Source organism: Acanthaster planci, linkage group LG17 (assembly GCF_054643075.1).
Source record: "Acanthaster planci isolate LZ-2023a linkage group LG17, COTS_SCS, whole genome shotgun sequence".
NCBI classification, from domain to species: domain Eukaryota; kingdom Metazoa; phylum Echinodermata; class Asteroidea; order Valvatida; family Acanthasteridae; genus Acanthaster; species Acanthaster planci.
In genome coordinates this window covers 177,459-190,804 of record NC_141793.1, presented here as the reverse complement: position 1 = coordinate 190,804, position 13,346 = coordinate 177,459, and the positions used below count along the sequence as shown (strand labels likewise).

Here is a 13,346-nt window from a genome sequence, read left to right as displayed (position 1 = left end):
GGAACAGCGCTCGCAAACATGCCACGTTGCCGGGACTGCCTGGTAGTACCGACTGCCAGTCGGTGTGTGTCGGTCAATCAGCTAACGACTGTTGCATGGTTGACGAAAGAAATTATCACTTGTTGATATTTACATAGCGCCCTCAATCGATTGAAGTGCGACAATACAAGGCAAGAAAAGAACAGTTAGATTTTTATTTTTTAAATGTTTTTAAAATGAAACGAAACGAAACGTCAGCAGAACGTTGAGGGATTTACGCTATTTTTTAACATAGAACAACGAATCAGTCATGTTCAGCTGATCTATCTTACGTTTTGCATGTTATTACCCAATTTATACATATATATATTTACGGATAAACCCAAGAGAAAAACTTTGAACCCAAATACAACCCAAGACACACAATTACAGGAACAATCGGTTGACAATAAACTACTTATGAAACTAGAAAAGAAATTAATACAATCTTAATGAGGAAGTCTTAAAGTTATGGATGAAGGAGATAATGATTTTGGAAAGTTTATAACACACTAATTACTACACGATTCTTACAACATTAAGATAAGCACAAAGTAGACCTACATTTGATGAATCTTCCCAATTTATTTCCTGAGTATTTTCTCGCGTTTCATTAATTTGTTGCTGAAAGTACGTCGATCGTTGAATCATTTTAGTAACATTTTCCACTAAACTGTCCGAAAGTAGGAAGCTATAATTACACTGTAAACTCTGGCTAGACAAAGAGACGTCTGGTTTTTATTTTTAAGCAAATGGGAAGTGGAAGTTGATTTTGGACTGTAATATTAATATCAAATTGAGCGTTACGATGGCGCCATTTCTGTTGATAATTCATTAATCCCCGTGGCGCCATTTGGCAAAGCCACAGAATCCGAGATACTCTGGTGTAGATTTTCTTGCAACATACCACTTATATTAAAGATTTACTTCTCATTAATCATAGACCGTGAAATTTCCATTGTCTCTGTCTTACTTATGGGCAAAGCTGGTATATGTTGGTTTGTTATAGCAAAGATGGCGGGTTAAGTGGTTGTTGATGCGGATGCAATATTACAGAAATTGTGTTGCATCTCGAAATAAATAAATCCCCGGGTTTTTTCTTTATGACTGAGTCTAAGTTTAGACAGTAAGTAGTGGGGGAATGAAAGGGAATTCTTGAGGAAGTTGGTGACTTCTCTATGTTTTTAGTCTTGTTTTGTTTGTTTTTTAAATACGAATTTCGAAACGTGGTTTACATTTTCCATTTCCAATTCATTCGCTCTAGTAAACCCCAGCGTATTTTGGGTTGGCTGTGCGGAATCAGTTACCGCAAAGTCTTATCCAATGTGACAGCGAGTAAAATCCCAGTTGAGCTCATGAAAGCGTCGAATAGATACGACTTGAGCCTTTGAACAAGTCGGCTTCTCCTCTAGAGCTGTGTGGAATTCCAGATGGGTTTTGATGTCTTGCTACTTCACATCTTTTCAAGTCATCTGCGGTTGGCGTAATAGAGTTTTGATAACCCAGCGGTAGACTCAAGTGACCCGGGTTGACACCAGTTATTCGATCACCTAAGATGACTTTCGAGTCTGTGAATTATCAGGTCTTGGTTGAATAAAAGTGGATGATTTTGTTAAGCGCGAATAGGGACATGAATAGTTGCCTGTAGCCGTCACTGATCCTTGAATTGGGGTTTGTACTTTGGTTGGACCGGAAGAGCAATTCAGGCGAGTTCTTGAACTTGTGTCCAATCAGAATTTTGGATACCCTGTCTTTAACTACGCTTTATAACTGTCCTCTCTTGGTAGATGTTTATATCACGTCATTCAGTAAAATGTTCCAGCAGTTGCATGTTGTTTTCATACATTCTTGCCATCCGTACCATTTGGTTTAGTAATCATTGTCATATGAACAGCGGGCCATAGATAGTCGGCATACGGCTTACTCTCTCGACGGCCTTACCGCTCTCAGTTGACATATTAGGGACCTTAGGGTCATCCATGTTGCTCTGGAGTTTACCAAGATGCAGAAGAACGCTTGCTCGACTGGTTTTTTTAGTCGTTTGTCTCGTCCCTGTTGCACTTTCCCCTTTGCTTTGCCAGTCTTTTTGAGTACATGATCCATGTGCGGGTGTTCAGCGCGTGTGTTTGTTTCTTTTTTTTTCCACAAGGGCGCCACTTGTTTTATTGGTCCAGATGTGTCTGTCATTACGCATTATTTTACCGGCTGTGTCCTTGCAGGTTTCCGTCTACACCATTTGTTGCTTGGATCATGAACATTATTTTTAGCTTTAGGCAACAACACTGTTCCCTCTGCAAACTTGTGGAGAAGAGAATGACTTAAGCAAAATTCCGTCGCAATACTTCGACGTTATGGTAAACGTCTTCCTAAAACGGGGCCCTCTTCCTTTGGGGGCCTCCGCGTCATTTGAAAGACAAATAATTGAAGAGAAAAAAACTGACTTTGAAATTAACTACAGTTTGAACTTAGATTAAGGTTTTCAAGATGTTCAAAACATTCAGAGAAAAGTACCAATGAAATGAAAAGAAGCAACAGTATAGCTCCCTTGGAAATATGATAAACTTTCTAATGTGCCACCACTTCACAAGCCTAGCTATTTTCCTCCGCCCTTTCAAATTCTAAATTTGGAAAAGACGACCTCAGATGGCCGCCAAAGGCGTTCAATTGGTAGGGCAGTTCCTGCTTCCAAAAGTAAGGGACCCTTATCAACGTTAGAGTTTCTAGGAATGCTTCTGGTATCACTGTTCTGTTGTTAGATATGTTTACAATAATCAACGTCGCTAGATGATTAACTTTCACAAATGGCACTGCGAACTTACTTCGCCATATTTTGAATGTTTTCCTAATAAGGTTCCAGCGAGTCTTGTCTCAAACAAGTTATTGAATATTTTGACCAATTTTTTTTTCAAATATTACCACATTCATTGGCGGTGCATATTTCATTTTTGTTCTGTCAACGAGGAAAATGCAAATATGTCCTGATGTTGCAGAAACTCCGAATAATTCCTCTTTGGGTTATTTGCTCACTTCCGGTCGAGTCTCAAGGGCACTGGGGGACTGGGAAAGAGTCTATAATGTGTGGAGCAAAGTCACATCAGAATGATGTTGTTTTGTTAGTCTGAATATTTCATTGTAAACTCAAATACGCCACGGACATACCACGGAGATGAAAATACTACCTCATTTCGATAGACATTGCGTGCTCGATTATCGTTGGACTCAGTCACCACCCATAATGTGTAAAGAGTTTCTTTCAATAGCTTGTTTGTCCCGGTAGACTGAATCCGTCTTGTGTCTCCTTGCCTAGCGGTCTTGTCTTTCATCATGTCCGGTCCCCGGGGGATAAACGGACCGATCAACACCTGCTGACCGCCAAGTAAACTCCGTAGTCGCTGGTGTTTTTGATGAATTATTCAACGTCTTGATTCATTTTAATGGCCTTTAATGTCATTTGAAATAAAAACCTAAACTCTGACCAGGTATGTGACAGCTAAAATGGGTACTAATTCTACAGGCTGGTCAACCTCCATCGTTAATACACTCCTGTAATATGACGAATGCAGTACGAAACGAAAAGTTCATCTTTGAATTTCCTTTGTTTCTGAATTACCATAATGCAAATTTTACCGTGCAATTCCAGTAGTTGTTTATGAATTAAAAATCAAAATTATAGAACGGGAATGGTATTAAGAGAAAGCCGTTGGACGTGTCTCGTTAATTTCATAGTCTGTAATTAAGTCCATAAATTGACATGCACTGGAGGCGTGTGTACTTTTGGGTTCAGGCCAAATGGCCTCATCAATTTCATTCTGTCTGTATGAAGGACCATGCTTTTTTCAACAATTATTACCATACATGTGGACTGGGTACAAGACTTTGATCGTCGGTTGGGGAGGTAGCGTGTGTATACGCGGTGCCAGTAAGGCGATTCTATGAACCCATGCGCCGCGGATAAAAAGTGCTATCACTCGACCGTATCGCTGTCAAATAAATATTTATTCAAGCAGTTGATATGAAGAGCTTTGATAAGCTCGGGGCTTTCCTGTTTGATCTTTATTTTGTTCAGTACACAGGGTTCGGAGGTTTTATATCAGTATGTACAAGCACACTAACCTTAGAAAGATTGGCACTCCTTTTGTACACAACGCTTAAAAACAATTAGCAACCCTACTAGTCATCAATTTGTATTTAGGTACGTTTAAATTTGAGTACAGTTTCACTTGCTCATCAATGTATATGTCATATTGGCATTATCATTTTAGCAGACTGTTCAACTCGTCCGACTGGTCCCATTCAGTTTGACATAATTTCATAAACAATCACGAAACCCTTTATTTTCTTTGTCGGTTTATTGTGTTGGTCTCTGTGTATATCCTGTCTGGATGCCACTCAGTCTGACAGTCTGTACTGTTTACTCTCTGTAAGTCGTTCTAATTTCCTTTGTTTATGCTGCTGTTGGAAGAAGTGGTTATAAAGATTTTTGTTCTTCGGTCACCGTGACACAGGCCAAGAGAAGTACATCTGCCCTTGCAAGTCATCTCCTGCTTGCAGTCACAGTCAGATATGTGTGGCTCACACAATATAACCTCAGGCTGATGTCCTGTTAAAGAAGCATAGAAGGTTTGGATGTGATGGAAGGATACCCATTTTTATGATCTTTGTGAGAATATAATTGTCACTGGAGACTGCTGCGGATGATGATGTAAAGGGTCCGCTTGGCAAGCAACCCAAATATGCCAAAGCCATTAATTTCATCCCTCAGCAACTGGTCGTTGGGTTGTCTCCTAGTGCTCAGGTTCATATCGAACCAAAGATAGAAGCAGCAAAATTGAATCAATTAATCAAAGGCGACTTGCGCTCGGTAATTGCCTGGGCCCAGAAAAATCAAGAGAATGACTTATCATAAACCATCTTCTTCAATCTTCTAGATTGATTTTTTTTGTTGGTTTCTGTTGGGGGGGGTCAGGAGAGAGACGAGTTTACAATAACTCATTCGAAGATGCAGTTGGCAGAGCTGGGCACATAGGCCGGGAATTCCTAGCGGCGACGACGCCAGCGTGTCCCGATGAACCTCCCCCCGGTTAGACGGAGGGGCTGGCCCGGCCTAGCGGAGATAGCAATCTCCGCTGCAGGCAACTCGAAAGCCAGGACTTATGTTTTATATCTTGGCAGGGTGAGGACCATTATGTGTGATTTATTGCCCAGCTTGAGTCAGAGGTTCTAGCGTGGTTGAACTCGCCCCTGCCCTGGGTAGAGAAACATGTGTTGTTGGGATATTATTATAACAATCTCACTATCATAACTGCGCTAATCGCCCGCCAAATGATCCAGTGTTGCGCGCCACTTTCCAAAAAAATATGCGATCAGCTTTGCAATAAAGTTTGGAATACAATTTATGCCCAAGTGAAATTAAAAGTGAAGACGGTTTTATCTATGGGTACGGGAGTTCATTCATTAAAAAGTGAAACATGACCGAACGTTACTGGTTTGCATGAAATATACAGCGCACACCACTCCACGAGCTGAACAGGTTCGGGAGGAGCCACCCTTTGCCTTTATCGTTAGCACCCTGTCAAGACCACTATTCGCAATGCGGTAACACTCAAAGTGGTCTTTAAATAAGCCACACTTCATGCATTGTTGTTTCGACCTAGGAGACTTCCATTTTATTTCCCGGTAATGTGCTCTTGATTTTAAACGTGATCTAGTAAGGCAAGGCAGTAATCGCAAGCCGTATATCTTATCTTGCGTCAAGACTGAATGCGAGCTTGGGCTGCCTGTGGTGCATAGACCACGCTGTATACACAAGTCCTGAATATCCATAAAAGTGACAGACTCAACCGCGTTGTTTGTATTACTGAAAACAGAAAGTCGGCGTGGTATTCTTGGTTCTTAACAAGCTTATACTTTGACGGGGTAGGCCATAAATTATTGCCTGAAAACTAATATTTGTGTTCAAAATGTTGGAGGTGGAGCTGTGTGCAGCATAGGTACTTCAAACCTACTAGAGGAGTTGAGGCTGATTTCAAGGATTAATGTTATTATCAACAAAGGCGGTCGTGTTGTGACAAGACACACAGCTCAACAACTCAACAAGATCGTGTTTAAGATGGCACAATAATCAAGACCATATTAAATTTGATTTTTTTCCTTAATTTTAACTCGGATGTTTAATCTGTAAAATCAGTTTATACACTTTCAGGTGCGTGTTTACAATTTCATGTTCTATTCTTTATTTGGAGAATCTGATAAAGCTTTCAAATTACATAATTACTGAAAAATTATCCTGTTGTTTATACTGACATCTTGAGAACGCGTGGGTTTTTTTGCATTACGGTTTTCAAATACGCGGTTTTTCTTTTTTCACTGCTTTCGACATTTGAGGCCATTTAACAAATATTGATGACCTAGCTCGTGCCCCAATAATGTTAGAACGACTGAAGCTAGTCTACTCTACAACCTTCAAATCTCGGCTAATTTTGTGTATTTATCACGAGGGAACTGGGGAGATTAATGTATAGTTCACTGCACTATTCCCCCGAGATGAGCCAAGATGTCAGATTGATCAAGCACCGTAGCCAACAGACCAGCCGACACTTTCTGTCAATGTCAATGATACTGGATGTGTACATGTGCTTGAGACAATTTGTGCCTCTGGGCCAGTCAGCGAAAGGGGAATTAAGTGGAAGAGATGTATATTCCCGAGATGAGCGTATCACGGATCAAGTGTCCACACACTCCCGGGCGTTTCAGCCCAGTGCTTGGACAGTGTAGCCAACCAGCAGATGAGTCAACCAACCAGACGATCGCATGGGCTGCAAGAAATATATTTGTGTGCTGACCATGTACGTGAAAGATGAAGATTCAAGTTTATGAGATATAAGTTAGAGGTTGCAGCACCTCAGTTATAGAAGCTGTTAAGCACACGCACACCCACCCACCCACACAAATTAATTTGAAGTTGTGAATGTTGAAAGAATCCAAAATTCCAAATGGTTAGATTGATGGGCATGGTCTGGGTGCAACTAGATGATGGCTGAAGTAAGTGCGTGAACTCTCAAAAGCATGAGGTTGGAGTTCCTCTAAGAACTTTTGGACTATGGTGATGATTACTGATGACAGGCCATTCATCATTTTACCACCACAGCTCCTGGCTTGGTTTTCTCTGAATTCGTCTCCCCAAAGATAGAGACAGGAAAAAGCGAATTCGTCCAAAAGAGTTCCTACTGTTGAAAGGCTGCTTCAGTTTTGCCTAGTCAAAGAACTGACTGAGAATCTATGTGCATTAGAAGAACTTTCCTGACTGTAGTCTTTTCTGAACAACGTTGGTCTGTTTTTTTCGGTTGGGTTTCTCTTCCTGCACAATAACAAAACCACGCCGAATTGTTAAGATACCTCACCGAAGGCCAACAACTGGTCCTGAACAGAGATTTATTGTAACCTTGGTCGAATTTTGACAGCGGTAAATTCGATTGCGCTTTCGAATTCGCATGACCGTAGAGTAGGTTGATGTGAATAATAACTTCCCTTATGCTACAGAGAGCTAGGCCAAAGTTGAAGCAAGCCGCTGTAACAAACTCAATCCCTTGTCGCTAGTAAAGAAAGGAAGAAACACTGAAATTGTGTCAATATATTTTTTCATTGGCCTAGATTCTGTACTAATAGTAGTGCTGGCGAAATGTGTAAGGTCTGTGTCACGTATTTAGTGCTAGTGCTGATGTTCATGTGCAGCTCACGTGTATAACTTCAGTTTTCTACTCAGTTTAAGCATTGGTTTGTCGTCATGTTACAGGCTCTCCCCATTTGAGAGAAAATGGGAAAAACAATACAAGATTTCGAATATGGAAATGATTTCAGCAGAAAATGCATAAGGTTATACTGAAAGTTTGTCATGCTGAAAAAATATTGTCTGATGTTAGTTAATACAAGGAAGAGCTGGTTTACGTAAGAACATTAAACACATCATGACGTCATAGATGTGGGAACCAAATTTACTTTTTCAGTTTCCCTTGTATAGTCGTCAGGGAAGTGTCGCCTAGTCAATGTAAGACATTAGAAGGACCATGGAGGAATGGAAGGACACAGAAAATTAAAGGCAGTTCGTCGACCAGACAAGGACTTGTGAAATTAATGAATAACGGCTACCCTGAGTGGCAGTTGTGTGCTGTATCAACATTTGTCGATTGTAATTTCTGTCTGGAAGATTGGTTTTGCTAGAATGACTCAGCGTGTTGTTCTTGGTGAACTGAAATAAACTTCTGTTAGTGGAGGTGATACCAAAGTGATATGGCAAAAGCTGTGGTTGGTAATTCTTGTTCATTATGGTATGATAGATGGATATTGTGTAGTTTTTACAAAGGGTTTTATACTTTGCACGCCCAATGATATAGCCAAACACAGTGTCTTTTTGGCGCGTAGAAACTGCAGCTGTGGTCCTGCATGTAGAATTAATCACGTTTATGTGACCTTCAAGTTTGACCTTTATGGGGTCAAGTATTCCCTTTTGCCGTCTAGTCCTCATTGCGATTTCACAAGGGTCAATCTTCTTTCTGCCAAAGAAATAGAGAAGATAAGATGTAAATAACCACGATGCTGATGTGCCTAGCGTTGCGTTATACACATGCGCATGTAATTTAATTTGCAAAATCTTGGTTTTGCTCGCTACCGTGAGCCGTGTGTCAATGACCCCAGATCACCCTTATTATAATTGTTTTTAAATCCAGAAGTAGGGGAGCCAGTCTGTTCGAAGAATTAATTTACTCCCTCTGCTGCTGTGTTGGTCTGGAGAGTAAGCTGCATATTTTGTTCCACAAAGCCTCCTCATGGTTTCCATTATAGCCAAACTTTGAAACTGTGGTTCGGTCAGTCTGCCATGGGCTATAGTTTATTTTTATTTCTCAAGCTAGATTTGGCTGTAACTCTCTAGTTCTCGGGTCCTTCGTGCACTGACTCCAGGCTGAGTCAGACAGGTGTTCTTTAATTACGACTACAAAACTGTGGGCATATGGCGTCGAACAAAAGACGGAGGCGATGGGCAAGTTTGTGTCTTCACTTCTCAATCACGAGTTGAACCCTAATTTACGACGCCCATCCTGGTGAAGAAACATCTGAAAAATCACAGTAAAACCTACCAAATTCATTAGAATATCCGTAATGCATAGGTTCGTTCAAAAGTTGGAGGTGCTGTTTGGAAAAGGTTGCAGGGAAAAGTAATTCAAAGATACAGCTCATGTTTTTTAAGTCTGTTTTAGTGAGGTTTTACTTCAAAGGTAGTGAGCACTTTCGCCCTTCAGGATGGAATTTGCTCAAGTTAGCATCATGTTTAAACAAAAGTGATACTTTGTGGAAGGTGTTTCTTGAATAGGAGTCCAAGACGATCGCTGCCAGTAAGGAATATTCGTGTTCTCAAAGGTTAGTTTGTCAGACATAAACTCAACGAGTATAGAATCGTCATGAGAACGAAACGTTTTGTGTGTGTACGTGTGTGTGTGGCACAGTTACTTTATCGATCAACCGATTCAACATGAGTAGCCGTGTCTACACTCTGCCTGGTAGCAAAAACACCGTGTCGCAGGGAGTCACTCAGGCGCACTGGAAATATCGTTTCTTGGGTAATCATCCGTATGTTGTAGGCAAGGTCTTTCGCGTCGGTAAACCGGTATAAAATACAGTGTTTCTGCCTAGTTATTATCCCAGGCGAACGTTGAACTTCTTCTTTGTTGCTGCAAAAAGTGCTGGTTAATATCGGTTGGCTGTCCACACATTGTCGCGAATTGTGGAGAGTTAAAATGCTTGTTGATGAGTGTTATGATAGTAATTGTTACAAATTGCAAAGATGCGAGTATGCTGCTACTAAGTTTCCATCAGTATTATTAACATGGGAAAATACGTTGAAGACAAGAAATAGGGAGGAAACCCTTTTTACCAAGCAGAAGTTTTGAAAATAATGTGCCCCTAAAATGTATTTTCCTTTGCACTCTTGTAAAATGAGCTACAATAAGCCAGTTCTTGTAACGATTTCATGCAGATGTGATGACATGTTCATGCTTAGTATTCGCTGAAGTCCAAACGAATTCACATTGACAACAAAACTCCCTTTATACAACTAGAATGTAACCATTAGACCTTGTCTGAGCCAGATGCATTTCGATACTAATATGATCTGTGTTTGGGTTCATGTATACCACCTGCCACAAACCTACTTTCTAGCCATCCATCTAGTTTGATCTTTTAGCCTCGTTGCTATTAAGAACCAGCAAAGAGAATAAAATGCCTGATGTTATTTGGAAAGGCGGAATATAGTGTAATGCAGCTTGCGCGTTGATGGTTGAGGCACACTAGACACAAAACACAGTGAGAATCTTGCTGCCAACCTCTAAATTTTGATGTCAGCCACACAAGGCTGCTTTCAAGAATTGAAGAAGGCAACTGGCAAACAAACAGTTCGAAAGTCATTCGTATACAGTTCTACATTTGCAACTACAAACACCAGCATTTGCCTCTGGACTTTATGTCTGGACTTGAATTTTTTTAGAGATAAACATAATCACCGTGGTGGATGACAAATACAGTAAAAAGATAATCGATGACTCGCGGTGTCGTGTTGCTAGTAGCGAGGTTTCGGCTGCTGGTGCTGCTAGCCTTCATAACTGTTGCCTGATGAAGGCTAGCAGCACCTAGCAGCACCAGCAGCCGAAACGTCGCTACCAGCAACACGACACCGCGAGTCATCGATTATCTTTTTACTGTATTTGAATTTTTTTTATCTTAATCATTTTTGGTATCTTACTTTTGTTACAGATAATCAATATATGAATGAGCCTTATGAGGCAGTTAGTGAGCAGGCCATTTGGTTTAGAGCCGCCGTAATCGCTGTACCAATCGCAGGAGCTTGTATTCTGATTGGACTTATCATGGTTGCTGCAAGGATGCTTCGCAGTGAGGATAAACAATTCACCAAGCTGAGCGTTAACGTCCGACAGAGGGCGGCATTACGGACTCACAGCGCTCGTAATTCAACCATCCACAGAACGCCACAATTTCTCGAAAACTCTCGTGTGAAGAACATTAACATCACGGGAAACAAGTTGGTGGATCCATTCGTTGGTCGACCGAATAAGATCAACAATATGAACAACATGTCCAAGGTTACCAATGAACTGTTGCATCAACAGCGATGTGTAAATGAGTGTCCACGACTGATATCAACACAGCACTACGAGAAAATGTACAGGGAAAACTTCGACGTTGTATAGCAGTGTAAGAGCGCCCCCACATCCACCAGGAGCTCGATAGTAATCTGTAATTTTACCGTGTATTTTTGTATAACCCGTGTCTATAATGTACAAAGAACAAAATTATGTACAGAAGTGCATTTCATAATTACAGGAATTATCCTAAAAGGTTATCTTTATTGTACAGCTGTTTCAACAATTATGGCTATTATTAATATCGAACATTATTAACTTCAAAAGAGAAGGATAAGCTCTATTACTGTATTTTGTAGCTGCCAAGCTTTTATGTCCACGAAGTCAAAGGCGTCGGATACCACGACAAATTGCATGTACAGTACATGTACATGTATTATTGTATGGACGTAATAAGTTACTTCCTGGTAAAATATTACGTATCATGGTTGGATTTCGAAGTTTATTTTTAGAAAGAATTCATTATTCTTGTAAGTCTACGAGAGATCGTCCTCTTATAACAGCGAAGTACATGTATAAGAAAGCAAGTTGCTAAACTCCTGTATCTCGTACATTCAAATGTTTAAATGAACTGTTTTGATCACTTGTGTCATTTTTCTCTTGCTCCCTATGAATGATAAGAAATCGTTGTAGGTTTAACTATAAGAAGGAGTTGAGTTTGCCTGCAAACCTCTTGGTATTTAAATACAACGGTTCATCGAAAAAATTTTAAAAATTGCAATGCATATTTCGAATCTTCCTTTTTTTAACGTGTTGATTAAGTGATTGTTCATAACATGGACAATTTTGGACGAATGTCAAACTTAAGAAGCAAGTCAAGGATTTACTTAATTGTCATTTCTAGTCTCCGGTCACCGTCTGATAACAAGTTGGCGATTTTTACCATCTGAGAGCAACAACCTTAAGGTGTTTATAAAGCTCATGTGAGGATGACCTCACAACGTAATGTACTGACGATGACTCACTTGTAGTTTTAATTGACGTGCGTATTCAATGGGAGCTAGGTCGTAATGGACGGGCTCTGAGTTCCACATACCACACTATGTGTGAAGTCAGCACTTACAGCTTCTGTTGGCCTCTTGGTTATTCTGTCAAGTCAGACATTAATAATTTATCAGTAAAATAGAAATCCTCATTGGGTTATTCTGTCTTTCATTCACACAAATCTTTCTGTGATTTTAAATGCATAGTGAAGAAAGATGTCTCGTTGATAGTGACATCTCTTTGACGATTTTCCTCTTTTTTGTTTTTGAAATCTTCAAAAAACCTTTATTGGTTTCACAAATTGTCATTTTACTATTGCCGAACGAACCATGTTATCCGGCCTTAAATGTATGGCATGTTAGTCTTAAAGCATGTTTAATAGCGCAAAATCATTCGTCAGTTTTCACCAACGAAAAGGTTTTGTGTACGTTAATATAAAGTGTCCATCATTGTCAAAATTTCGAATGTTGCTTGTGCAAGCTCCATTTTGATTAAGTCCTTTAACTTGATAAGTTTTGTTCAAGTAATATTATGACCATTATAAATGGCTTAAAAAGCTAGAAAGGGAGACAATGCCATTGATGTTTAAAGGTGTTCTTTTTGTCTCGACTAATGAATCAAGTGAAAATAAGTGCGATTGGCGAATGATTTTGAGAAAGAATTAAGCGTGGTGGTTGACTTGGTCTCGAAACGTTTCCCAACCTTTGTCATTTGTTTTGAATGTCAGCACTAAAAGGTTTATTATTTAGACGGTTGGTATTTCTGTTATACTGACGAACTATTTGCCATTTATATACAAATAAATCTGGATAAAACTGAATGTCCTTCCCAGGTTGTTTCTGTTCAGGGCCGTTTTAATGATACTTTTTTTTTTACTGTCTGTTTGTTCCGTCAAAACGCATTACGAAGATAATTTCGATTAAAACTTTCCAAGGAGTTAGCTTTGCGAAATATTTATTTTTACCCTTTTCGCCAAGATCCTCGCAAAATATTCGTTTTTAACCAAATCGCCAAGATGTCTAATGTTTCCCCATTACAACAATAAAATACCACAAACGTTTCACAGTCGCTACTGTATCCCTCTTACAGTTGGGACTTTTTAAAACGGGCATTTAGGCTCGAAATATTTTGCTCTTC

At 39.9% G+C, this 13,346-nt stretch overlaps 1 protein-coding gene across 2 annotated transcripts in view; it reads left to right on the top strand.

Annotated features, from left to right (window-relative positions):
• LOC110983786 (BMP and activin membrane-bound inhibitor homolog) overlaps positions 1-13,029 on the top strand; it is a 29,366-nt gene extending 16,337 nt beyond the window's left edge. For both annotated transcript variants that reach the window (XM_022243348.2, XM_022243350.2), the window contains exon 3: positions 10,819-13,029. In XM_022243348.2, coding sequence (XP_022099040.1) covers positions 10,819-11,273 — 455 coding nt within the window. In that variant the 3' untranslated portion in view covers positions 11,274-13,029. The remainder of the gene's footprint in view (positions 1-10,818) is intronic.
• Positions 13,030-13,346: the final 317 nt, after the last annotated feature.